At 45.2% G+C, this 13,398-nt stretch overlaps 1 protein-coding gene across 1 annotated transcript; it reads left to right on the top strand.

The window, feature by feature from the left end:
* Positions 1-622: 622 nt before the first annotated feature.
* LOC142923293 (exosome complex exonuclease RRP44-like) lies at positions 623-13,097 on the top strand. The gene is made up of 9 exons (XM_076064337.1): positions 623-739; positions 1,592-1,719; positions 2,787-2,873; positions 3,278-3,434; positions 5,136-5,353; positions 6,328-6,496; positions 7,019-7,174; positions 8,741-8,863; positions 10,873-13,097. Exons 1-9 carry the CDS (start codon positions 623-625, stop codon positions 10,948-10,950), a joined length of 1,233 nt encoding a protein of 410 aa, XP_075920452.1. The 3' UTR covers positions 10,951-13,097.
* Positions 13,098-13,398: the final 301 nt, after the last annotated feature.

The following is a 13,398-nucleotide window of genomic DNA, read 5'->3' as shown; positions in this document are numbered from 1 at the left end:
CGGTGAGATGCACCAACAACTGTGAACTCGCGAGTGTGCACATTGCAACCCATACTCAGCAGCTAACGTGCGTTGTTGCCAGGTGCACATGTAATCCCATGATGCGTGGCACTGTTTAAGTGTCATTGTACAGATCCACACAAGCATGTGTACATACATAAGCAGCCAAACCAGGATGGCACAATGGTAACACATGTCTCACAGCAAGAATGGCCTAAGATTGATGCCCGACTTGGTTGCCTTTCCATGTAGATTTTGTATGTTCTCCCCCTATTTAGCATGGGTTGACTCCAGGTTATCAGGTTTCCTCTCATCGCTAACATAAACGTGTTATTACTACTATGATCCTTAACCATGGAAAGCCTCACTGAATCTCATAACTTCGGGAGGGTACTGCAAAGCTTTTGCAGTCGAACAATGGTTGCTACATATATATTCCAGTTGAGTAATTTGTAACAACCCAAACCGGTATTTGGCCAAACATCCCGCTGCTGAAAGAATGACTCGACTACCAAAAACTTGGCAAGACCCTCCTGAAAAAGAGTCTCGAGACTTTGCGAGGCTTTCCTGAGTGAACACCCTGCACCACTCCAATGTCGACGACTCTGCCACTCGACGGTGAATGGCGACGGTGCATGTGCTGTGCGCGTGCAGGCTGGCGTTCTCGTGCATATGGGAGATGACTCCAAAGGCTGAGATTGTGAGCACACGTTTTACCAAGAGCATCATCAATTCCAAGGTGATTCCCCCCCCCCCCCCCCCCCCACAGACGTTCAGTTTTTGTAAAACTCTCGTTTGCTTTCACGTGTATTGTATCGGTGCCTTGCTATGTTAGTGCAGTTGAGGTTTCCGGATGGCTGAGAGGTCAGAGCGTTGAGCTTGCACCTCTGAGTTCACAAGTGTAGCGAGATGAAACGGGTTCACAAGTGGTAGTATGTATGTTGAACTTCTTTCGCACCGTACGTAGCCAACTGTGCTAATCGGAGGTGCGAGGTAGGACATGAAAGTAGTGAGTTGATGGTCTCTGTCCAGTCAACAATCACTGCACAAAACACAGGTTTGTTTTTTTAGGTTAGATCGTGTAAATATGTAAATGTGTCATTAAACCCACCCCCACCCGACACAGCCAACTAATAAGGGTTGTCACGTAAACAGAACATGCCAATTCGTCACGAGTACAGCGCACCGGTGTGTTGTACCAGTGACGAATTGGCCACGTTCTGTTTATGTGACAACCCTTACTAGTCGGCTGTGTCGGGTGGTGGCGGGTTTAACGACACATTTATGTATTTACACAATCTAACCCAAACAACCTGTATTATGGATGATATTGGTCACGAAAGCCTACGTGTTAAACTCACTGCACGAAAGACCACCAAATTACATTGCACTAAATTTGGTTAAATTCCAGCTTTGAGAATTAAAAAAATATATCAATTTTACTTTCTTTGGGTGAGCGTAACCCTCAGTGGTCATCGGGAGCCACGTAGACATCTGTTGAGTTCTGGCTTGGGCTTGGATCAGGCGTGGGCATTGTGTAATTGCGAGGACCCCATGGTTCACCCGTGGTGTGTTCATCGTATCCCCGCAGGCGTCTCTGACGTACGCAGAGGCTCAGCTAATGATGGACGATGCTGGGCGGAAAGATCCGGTCACCAGCAGCTTGCGTGGCCTCAACTCCCTGGCCAAGATCCTCAAGCAGAGGCGCATTCAAAACGGGTAACTCATTGTCAAGATCCTCATCCCCTCCACCGCCACTGGAGCGATGAGCCGTATTAATGTGTGCACCGCATTTAGTCGATCGGCAGGTCGCCTGTGGCGCAGTAAAGTGTGGTTACTCCCGTGTCCTCTAAGACATCCGGCCAGCGTGGAAGAGTAGGCTAAAATACATTGAGAGGGACTGTAAAAGGGTGTATCCCTAGAGGGGCCGCCTCTTATGGGAGCCCCCTTCTTCCAGCAGTGGCTTGAGCAAGCAATTGCAAGGCTGCACCTGTTGCTTTTTTGACCCCATGATGCATGAGGCTTGGGTGAATATCATGCACAAACAAGTGTTACAGGATTCATACTCTGGTTTTTTTCGGTAAAGTCACGTAGGTAAAACTGTAAAATAAAATAACAACTAAATTAAATCACGACGTTTCGGGCGCAACACAAGCGTCCTTCTTCAGGTGGGACAACCACAGCCAGAAACAATTGCTAAAGTGGGCAAAAAAGGGCTGTTGTAACAAGAGGCTATATAGGTAAGAGAGTGGGGGGGAGCAAGGGGGGAGAGATAGAGATGGGGGGTGTGGGGTAGGGGAAGTGGGGTGCTGCTAGAGGGATTAAAGGGGCGAGCACGGCAAAATGCCGGGGGGGGGGGGGAAGTAAGTGGGGCTGGGAGTGGGAGGCTGAAGAAGCTGGAGATGCGGAAATGAAGGCAACAATAAAGAAGTTAAGGTTTTACCTGGTTAATAACATCCTTCTAGATTGGAGTGTTACAGGCTGCTGCGGGGCTACATTGTGGGCAATAGAGGACAATGCAGTGACATAAATTGTTTTACTCTTCTTAATGCTCCCATGTCTGTGCTCCCCCACCTTTGCCAACGCGTACTGACCACCACGGTTAAGTACGGTAAAACCACCCCACGACCCGTATGACATAGGGCGGCCCTCATCCAGCAGTGGATTGACTTAACGAGCTGTGCATGTTCAACTCAAATATCTGAGTTTGTGAAGTGTCTTATATTAAGATTCTGTGTTGTTTTGGCTGGACATGATAATCGCTCATGTCCCTTCTCCACCCGTAGGGCATTGACTCTGGCATCCCCTGAGGTCCGATTCCACATGGACAGCGAAACCCACGACCCGATCGACCTGCAGACCAAGGAACTCAAGTGAGTCTCGTCAACAAGACACCTCCCATGACTGCAATCCGACTGTTGTGCAGATCTCTCTATCAGAATCAAAATATATATTTCTACTGGAAGAATCCGATGAGCTATAAAGCTCTTTTTTCACAGATGTCCAGTTGGGGCAGGTCACAACGTTACAACAACAAACAATACAAGCACACGTTAGGATTGCAAAGTATTGGAAAGGTAAACAAATAACTTAAACAAATATACAAATAAAACTAAACTATTTTTATCTTACCAAGTAAAACCCTGACCACAAATGATAGCTGAACAAAGTGGCTTATCACGTGGGAAATTTATTATCAGCAAAATAATCTAAGATAAAGAATCTTGACCCTTGTGGTTGATGTGTTGTGGTGGCGGAAACTGGTGCGTGTACACAGGGAGACCAACTCGATGGTGGAGGAGTTCATGTTGCTCGCCAACATCTCCGTGGCGGAGCGCATCGTAGGCGAATTCCCCGAGTGTGCGCTGCTCCGACGCCACCCGGCGCCTCCGCCTTCCAACTACGACATCTTGGTGAAGGCGGCGAAATCAAAGGTAGAGTTAGAACCCCTTTTAACGACCACCCTTGTTAACTAATCGCTTAACAACGGGCCTCCATAGAGCTCAATGTGTAGGCTTAACCGACCATTTCCCTGTTAACGACGGGCTCTTGTAGGTACAGTAAATATGAATTAATGCCACGTAGAAGGAAAACAATAAAATAAATATAAAACAATAAAATTATCACGACGTTTCGACTGCAACACAAGCAATCATCATCAGGTGTGAAAACCACAACAAGAAAATTTGAAAAAAGTGGCAGTTATTTTTAACGTTAGCACCACGGAGAGAGATTTGACAGTTTGTTCAGATGGACGAGTCCATCTATGTTCGGAAAAGAGGAGGGGGGAGACAAAAAATAATGGATGCGTTCTGACAGCCACGTTAAGCGTGATCAATCAATTAAGACCCGAAATGGCTTATCAAATCTCTCTCCGTGGTGCTAACGTTAAAATAACCGCCACTTTTTTCAAATTTTCTTGTTGTGGTTTTCACACCTGATGATGATTGCTTGTGTTGCAGTCGAAACGTCGTGAGAATTTTATTGTTGTATATTTTTATTATTTTATTGTTTCCCTTCTACGTGAATTTACCGAAAGAACCAAGAATATGAATCCCTGCAGTCACGAAAGTTTTAAATCAAAATGAATTCATGCATTTATTAACAGTGTTTATTTTAATATGATGTGTTTATAATGTTAGTATCTTTATGTATTAATATCCATTGTTTAAATATTATAAAGTACGTTTTTTGGGTGAACAAGGGAAACTTTCGATGCTATCGGAACGAATTAAGCTTTTAACACGTATTTCCTATACTCGCTTAATGACCAAATCCTTTAATGCTCGTGTTCGTGGAACCAATTACCGTCTTTAAGAGGGGTTCTACTGTCTCTAGATTGCTGTTAACCTTCCTTCAATATCATCCTCCTCGCAAGGAATTCAGAGGTCGTCGGGTGGCTCAAATTTTTGTTTGAGGTCTTTTGGTTTAACCGGGTGAGAACTCAAGAGAACAAAATAGTCTCATTTGCAACGGTCACCTGGGTCACCCTATGACCCAGAGATTACAGCTGGGACCCTGGCTTCAAAATCCAGCAGCCACATTGAACATACTGTGTTATCAAGTGTAGGGAGTTGAAGGACTCGGCTCGTTTCCCAGCTACTCCACAGAAATAAGCAACAAAAAACCATCACGATAAATGTAGTACTGTATTTAATTTTAGATAAATTCCAGCACTGAAATGTTGAAATATCAGGTCGACTTATTGTGATGAACATTATGCTCAAAATGGGTGGGAATGTGCTACCCCCTACTGTGAAGCAGAGGTGTCTTGAAACTATGTCAGTATTGGCCTGAGCGAGCAATTGCAGGGCTGCACCTTTTACCTTTATCTTGAGATGTAGCCGTATAGTTTCCACTCGCCCTTAGAGGCAGAACAACTCAAAAGGTGTGACGAACCACAGACAACGCTGGAAGGCAGCCAGGCACTGTGCCAGATGTAGATTAATCCACTTGCTGTACTGCCTTCTCCTGGCAAGCCAGGTTATGGAAACCTGAATGCCCACAGGAAGTGCGCTGAATAACGTTTTCTTTCCAATACACCACAACCCTTGCTGCTTCCCCAGCACTGAACTACAAGCCACGTGCGGGATAGTCACCTCACAAACGCCGGTGTGCCCGATTTTTTTGCGCAGAACATCGAGATCCAGGTGGACTCGGCTAAGGCGTTGGCCGAGTCCCTGGACCGGGCGGCGGTGCCGGGAGCGCCACCATACCTCAACACTCTGCTGCGCATCCTGGCCACGCGCTGCATGATGCAGGCCATCTACTTCTGCTCCGGCATGGAGCCCGACACCCACCACTACGGGCTCGCCACCGCCATCTACACCCACTTCACGTCGCCCATTCGACGGTGACGTGCTCTGGCGTCAGGCACACGCGTGAAATCGACCTTCGCGATTATTGAGGGGACTATGTTGTTGTCTTGGTGTGGTCTGGGACTGTGCTGCCTTTCCCAAGTTTAGGAATGTATTTATTAATTGATGTACTTATGCAATGTTAACTTGTGATTACGGCACACCTCCAATTAGCACGGTTGGCTACGTACGGTGCGAATTAAGTTTAACATACAACTTGTATATCTTTTTTCTATTATTTACTTTTACTGATTTGTTTACCTTTCCTCTTCTTAGCACTCCTATCATATACCTACTGGACATCTGTCAAAACGAGCTTTTATCGCGAATCGGATTTCTCCAGGATAAAGATTCAGATTTTGAGTTATTTTTCCAAAAGGTCCTATAAACGGGAAGTTTGGCCAATTCCTTAAATGGTTGTTTGGCTTGTGTTGGGGAAAAACTAGAGGATCCGGAGAACACCAACGCCTACAAGGAGGGTGACAGTGTTCCACGTGCAGAATCAAGAATCCATTGCCGTGTTGCAGCGGCGGCCAAAAGTGAAATACAATTCTGCCATGGATCGCTAACGATTTTGTTGTGGATCTTAAATAAGAACACAGATATGAGCAGGCAGCAATTTGTGCTACATCTGTTGACAAATAAAAAATCCTCAACAAATAATTAAATTCATACATTAACAAAGATAATTTCCACCAGCAGATGGTGCTAGAACGTGGTATGGCCAGAGTACAGTATTCTATCACAGCGTTAAATCCATCTGAGTCATTGTTTGCGTAGCTTTCTGGTGGATCGTGAAACCCGCTGAGATCCACCAGAATGAATCGCGGTGCTTGGTGGATTAATACCGCTGCTCCGTTGGCATCTCGTGGCCTAACCGCAGCCTGTATCTACTGTAAATTTAATCTTCATATTAAATAGAGGCTACAACAAATGTGAATATTGTTGTTGTCTCCCTGTACCGTTACAGATACTCGGATGTGATTGTGCACCGGCTGCTGGCCGTGTGCGTGGGCGCCGACCCCACGTACCCGGCGCTCACCGACAAGCAGAAGCAGCAGCAGCTCTGCAACAATCTCAACTACCGCCACAAGATGGCGCAGTACGCCCAACGCTCGTCTGTAGCTTTCCACATGCAGGTGGGAGGCGGAAGTGTGGGCCACGTGGAGCTTGCACGGCGTGTGCTTAGGCACCTGATAATGCGTCCATTCGTCTCTTGAAAACCATTTTTAAGGTCACGAAAGCAGGCATCGTATTGTGGGTGTAGTAAGAATCAATTGTTTTCTATTCGCACGCTTACGTGTGGTGGTGCCGTGGCTGTACTGGTTGGCTACACTTGACATTGCTTTTCAGCATTCTTCTGTGTTTGCTGAAAAACCTAGTCACTTGGCACATTTGCCCATGATGTGACAACTTTATTTGATTGGCTCTGTCAGGTGATGGAGGATTATAGTCAATACAATTGACATTGTACCTTCACGATTGAACTCAAAATAATCCCCATGACATGATGCCAATAGCACAACTGGAATAAATTAGCGGGGGGATGTGGAAAATTACCTTAAATTTTGTTAAATAATTATGGGCTTGGTAAGTGATGCGCGTGTGTCTGCTCTTGGCCCCTTAGCGGTGATTAACGGCTGTTGTTGTTGTGGTCTCAGTTGTTCTTCAAGAGCAAGGGAGTGGTGAGCGAAGAGGGCTTCGTGCTGTTTGTGCGCAAGAACGCCGTGGTGGTGCTCATTCCCAAGTACGGCTTGGAGGGGACGGTTTTCTTTGACTCCAAAGATCTCAAGCTCAACATTACCTTCGACGAGGAGGTAGGGCATGTGTTCACTTAACCGGGAGGCATTGGCATTTCCCGAACGGCTGAATTCCTCTTTAAACCTAGGACTGGCTTAATGCACTGGGACCCAAGCCCCCTGACCATCTCTCTACGATTAGGTTTCTATCAGATACACAGACACTTGGTTTAAGGTGGAAGAACGCAGTGAGATACGAAGCTCTGTTTTTTTGCCATTTGGCAGTGTGGACTATTACAGAGGAAGTTACACCGCTGGATACATTAGAGCCGGATGGCTCACAGGGCTATACCAAAATAAACTGAAAATGAATTAAATGATGTAAATGCGTTTCAAATATAAAACGGTCACAATTAAATATGCTTTGGAAATAACTGCCATGACGGAGCCTGTATTGTCACGGAGAGGACATCACATTAAAAATACAGTAAAATCCCTCAGATCCGGAAGAATTATAGAGAAAATCTAATGCTTTCTGTAAACAATGAGAAACTCGAAGGGCAGAAAAGTACTTGTAGAATAAAAACAAATGAGGGAAATAGTAGTTGATGCAAAAAGTGATCTCTAGATGGCAAAAAGCACATTTGTGACTAGTGGATCCGGTCCTTTCCAGCATGCCTTGCATGCCGCATTACATTGTCACTCTGCGTGGATAATGCACACAGCCTAATTTGGACCAGAAGCTCAAAAGGGTCAACATTTGCAGCCATATTTTAGGTATGTTCTTAACTGCAATTGTACACTCCATATAACCTAAGGGGGGTTGCATCTACTCCTTAATGATGGCCAAATAAGGCTTTAAAATTCCTTGGCTGGCCCGCACATCACGATCCCTCGGTTGATTTGGTCATTGCAGCCATCGGCTTCTCATGCCTGGTTTTCAACTCGCGGTGAGGTGGCCCAAGCGGTATTGCATTCGCTGTGTGTTGTGGAGGTTTGCGTTTCAAACTCGGTGGCCACTCCGGTTAATACTGTGGTGTGTATTAAGCGTAAAATATTTACAGGCTATCCGCTTTAACAGTGGACGTTAAAAGATCCTGTAACGTTATTCGTGTGCCAGCATCATGGTCCAAGGTTGGCAAATTACATGCAAATTACTTATTTGGGGAGCACATATCAATCGTTCGCCTCCTTTTACAAAGACGTAGCAGTGACCTTGAATGCAAACGTTTTGAGAATCAGTGAGGCTTTTCTGAGTGACCCATGTAATAGTATGAATAATAACGTTGGGTTTACGTCAATCCGTGCTTGTGTGCAGGGCACTTGGCAGAGAGCAGTCAGCAGTAGTGTAGCGGTTAGCGCTCTGCGCTACGATCCCGGCGACTTGGGTTCGGTTCCTTCGCACGGTCAACACCAGTGATGATTATCTGAACCGGTCCTGGGCCTCCCCTAGGTTGACTCAGAACTCAATTGAATGCCTGGTGCGGTGTGTAAACATCGCCACTGGGGAGACAAAGGCGGCCGGGCATGGCGCTGGCGACCCACCCCCTTGTGTGCCGTGCCGGCCTTCATCTGTGCTCCTCGCCAACAGCACTCGCCCCAACAGTCTGTTAAGGCTACATTGGAGATTTGTGTTTTGTGTAGGGCCCCACGCTGTGCGTGGACGGCATCGCGCTGAACATGTTCGACCACGTGTGCGTGCGCGTGTCGCTGGATTCGTCCAACCTGCAGCACCAGCGGATCCGCATGCACCTCGTCCGCCCGGAGGTACTTACCGTGCGGCGCGACGCGCAACCTCGGAATACCACCGATTTGTATTGTGACCATGCTGCTGTTGCTGCTTGCTGCGCCAGCAGTAGTGCACAAAAAACAAACGCTCGCCGCATCGGAACGTCAGCGTGCCGAAAATTAATGACACAAGCCACAGCATAGCGCTTTTTGCCATGCAACCCAAACTGTGGGACCGTATAGTAAACCCATAGAGACACAGAGATACATAGGAGATACAGAGAGAGCCATTATGATTCCTGGAGATTCATAGAGACTCATACAGATACATAGCAGTGCATTAAAAACAAGCTACTGTACGATTGTGGCCATGCAACCCATACTATGGACCACATTTTACACCACTGTAGTCTGCGCTCCTTCAATGGAGGGGGTGGCAAGATGACACAAACTCTCTCCTGAGGCTCTCCCGTGGCTATCAGACCCATACATTGGCATTTAGCCCCTGAACGTAATACCCTTATAACACAGGAATAAAATATAAACTCCGGTCTTGGATGGAAAAAATATATCTATAGCTAGCATTTTGAGCTGCAGTCTGTTGTCCTATACCTCCTATAACTGACAAATTGGATATCACGCGATGATGAATGTATGAAGGAACGCATTTTTTGTGTAAAGCGGATCCAAACTGGATATAACTCTGTTGAATGAATGGAACTACGTCGTGCGAGTAGGAATAAGCGGTTGTAACGGCTGCCTCGGCGTAGCATCACACAAGGCGGGATGCTGCTGGATGCTTCTAGATGCTACCCACGTTCCTTAGTCTTTGTTCAGCCTGTGTTACGCATCTCACGCGTTATTGCGGACTGCGCTTTACCCCATTAAATATATTATTTATTATAACACGATTTTTCCAAAACGCGGTGTTCTTGAGGTACGCAACTACCGGATTATAGAACAGACTGTATATCCAAAGACTTTGGGACACTATCCCTACCTATATCAGTTGTGACTGTCCGTGTGTTTAAATCCAGCTTGAAAACGTCGTTATTAATTGGCTTTTCCTGGATTCTGATTGGTTATTACTGTGAGGGGAATCATTATGATTAGCTTTCATTGCATTTTGCATGCTGTGTAAAGTGTCAGTATCACTGTCATTATTGTTATTATCGGCTTTTACTTTATTTCTATTGGCTTGTATCTATACTTGAGTAGTTTTTTAATGTCCAGTCCTTTTTTGAGATATTTTGATATGCAAGGTGCTGTATAAAATAGATTTTTATTATGGCCCTAGTTCATTGCACAAGAAGGGCCATTATCTGAAACGTGACCTATTTTAATGATCGTTTGGGGCTGTTGTTGATGAATGCGAGTTCTCAAGATACCAAGCTAAGTCAGGGTGTGGGAGCCTTGGTAGATATCAGATTTCTTAACAAAACTCCATGAGTCTGTTCTGCATGGGTTTCCTCCGGGTTCTCTGGTTTCCTCCCATATCTAAAAAGAAGCATGCGTTGAAACTGGTATTAAGGTAGTTTACGTATCGCCATGGGCGGCAGGGTGGCACATTGGTAAACCCTTGCGTCTTGCAGCAAGAAAACTGGGTTTGATTCCCAACTACAGTGTTACTGTGTGGAGTTGTCATCTTCTCTCCCCCTGTTCCTAAAAAGTCTTCAGACTTGGCGAAGTTTTTCAGTGTTAATAAGTGTAATAATAACGTATCACTTGTGTTGGAAATACTCGCATGTGTGTGTGTGTGAGAGCATTGGTGTAGTGGTTAGCACGCTGCACTATGAACCCGGCAACCCAATTCCCACTCACCGCCAACACCAGTGAGGTTTATCTGAACTGCTGTTTTGCCTACCCAAGGTCAACTCTTTCTTAAATGAGTACCTGGTGCAGTGTGTAAACATCAGCACTGGGGAGAGGTGTTGGCCACTTACCCCCTCGTGGGCCATGCCGCCTAACAGCAGCACAGTCTGTTAAAGGCTTATTTGGGTGACTATCTTCGTTGTACGTTTGTGCCATTTGTGTGTCCGCTGTCACAGATTCCAGGCTACAACCCTGCAGAGTCCACCCCATGGGGCTCGCCTTCTCCCCGGCCTAAGAAACCCAGACAGCACTAGTGTATCGTGGATGCGGTGTCAACAAGATGTTGGAGGAGGTGCATGAGTGGGCACACACTCTGGGTTTTACATCTGCAGAGTTAATTAAGTGTACATTGTGCTCGCAAGCAAAGGTGAACAATTGAAAAAAAGCAGTGGCGGTTATGAGAAATGCTACCCTGAAGTAACAGACGGTTTGCACTCTGAACTTGCAATCCAGAGGTCACCGGTTCTTCATTCTCCTGTCGCAGCAGTTCAAAAGGTAGCGCAATTTTTTTTTTAATTTAGAATTTTTACCTTGCCAACCAGTACAATCAGCCAATTAAGGTGTATACGCGTCAAGATGTATGAAAGGTTTAGGATATCTTATGCCCCACTTCTTTGCCAGCCAAGACACTGACCCCCTTGTGATGAAGGTGATTTCACAAAAATATTGGTTACTAAATCGGTGGTGTTTATTGACTAACGCAGCAGTGTCCAACCCACAAAGCACTGTGATCCATTCTGGTATATCTCAACATGTTCCGTGATCTACCAGCAATATATGACCAACAGTTACCCGGATGGATTTAACCGACTAATAGAACACTGTAGACATGCCAAGTGCTAGTGCGATCTATTGGTTTAAAATATATATTATTAATCCATTAATTCTTAGTCGGGGATTTTGTTTTGCCATCTGCTATAACAATAATTGCTTTATATTAGAGGTGTTTATTCCTATTTGTCCCGAGATCCACAATCAAAATCTTTTGCGATCACCCATGGATCGCGATTCACATATCGGCTACCACTGATCTAACAGTTGAAAATCAGTTTAACACGTAGGCTTTCGCGACCAATATCCATAACACAGGTTTTTTGGGTTAGATCGCGTAATAAATATTTAAATGTGTCGGTAAACCCGTCACCACCCGACACAGCCAATTCGAAAGGTTTGTCACATTAACAGAACGTGCCAATTTGTTACTAGTAACATCACACCGGTGTCTTGGAGAGCAGAGCCACAACATTTACAATCTGAGTACAATGTTTCACCAGTAATTACAACCAGCTTCATCAGGCGACAGCCAGATTCGTGGAGAATCCTCGTTCCTTAATGCGCATGCATAATGTGTGTTGATTAACATATAAATAACCCAATCGGCAATGGATACCCATAGTCATATGCATTCATTGATTCCCCTCCCAATTCGCGAAAGAAGTGCTCACAAGAGATGGCTGTCGCCTGATGAAGCTAGTTAGTGCTGGCGAAATGTTGTACTTGGATTGTAAATGGTGTGGCTTTGCTCTCCAACACACTGGTGGACTGTACAAGTAACGAATTGACATGTTCTGTTTACGTGACAAACCTTACTAATTGGCTGTCGGGTGGTGGTGGGTTTAACAACACATTTATATATTTAAACGATCTAACCCATAAAACGTGTATTATAGTTGAAACCTACAATTGTGCCAGGTTTGGCCTGTTGGAGTGGGCCATTATGGTGGCCACTCGGAGGGCAAAGCTCTGGGGAATCCGAGCAAGAGCTTCGAAGTATGATTGTGCACGGTGATACCCGCTGGGGTCTCGTGATGGATGGCAAATGGAAGATTTTTTTATCGCGAGAGGATTCCCTGCAACGGATGTTAGGTTACTTATTCTTGTGAGGATGCCATTTACTGTATGAAGGGGCAGCGGTCAGCTGCATAGAACAGAGTATAAAATTTTCCGAGCTGTTGCTGTTTAAATCGTCGATTTAACGGAGAATTTCACCTCAGGTTTTTTTACACAGCTGCCCCACCCCTCATCGGACTCTGTGCAATCACACAAGGAATGTTTTTGGAAAAAATGTCGGTGTCAGAAAATTTTAAGGTTTAATCGTTTACAAATGTGCATTTCGTTACAGCTTCTCTTGTCCTTTAGACGTGCAAAGATAATTTCTGACAAAATATTGACACGTTTTCACATTGTTTCGTAAATGGTCGTAACTTTGCTCACGTATACACAGTACTTGGGAAATAATTCTGAGCTCCTGGAGTAATGGTAAAGATTTAAGCGAGTTGATGTCTTTGCGGCTTTGTGTAAATGTGTTTAACATTTTTTAGCTGAATCGTATATTTACAAGCATGTACACATGAGTTATACGCGTTTATATACAAAATTAAACCGATTTATTTTCCATGCATCTTCTGTTATTTTGGTTACTTTAAGTTACGTTTTCCACTACTGGATGAACATCTCGCCACGTAATGTTGGATGTCAGGTTTAGTTTGACCATACTTCATGCTGGTCACTGTTGGATGATAATAATGTCCACTTGCAATGCACCACCGCGCAGTATTCACTCACCTTCGAATCGAGTCCTGCACCACCGTTTCACATGCAAATTTGATTCTCAATCCCTGGGCCAACTTGCTCCTGATTAGCATGCGATTTGCCACATTTCGATCTCGGATGTGATTAAATGCCAAAGCAAAAGCGTGAGC

This window comes from Petromyzon marinus, unplaced genomic scaffold, assembly GCF_048934315.1.
Source record: "Petromyzon marinus isolate PM22_M1 ecotype Great Lakes invasive population unplaced genomic scaffold, UKy_Petmar_22M1.pri1.0 PM_Scaffold_397, whole genome shotgun sequence".
NCBI lineage: Eukaryota > Metazoa > Chordata > Hyperoartia > Petromyzontiformes > Petromyzontidae > Petromyzon > Petromyzon marinus.
The sequence above is the reverse complement of the archived record's forward strand: the minus strand, read 5'-3'. Positions and strand labels throughout refer to the sequence as shown.

Excerpts from the sequence above, each read along its gene's own strand:
- LOC142923293 (XM_076064337.1), top strand. The coding sequence starts at position 623 with ATGGCGACGGTGCATGTGCTGTGCGCGTGCAGGCTGGCGTTCTCGTGC. Across the intron at positions 1,720-2,786 it reads CAGAGGCGCATTCAAAACGG|GGCATTGACTCTGGCATCCC; the intron begins GTAACTCATTGT and ends CTCCACCCGTAG. Across the intron at positions 5,354-6,327 it reads TTCACGTCGCCCATTCGACG|ATACTCGGATGTGATTGTGC; the intron begins GTGACGTGCTCT and ends GTACCGTTACAG.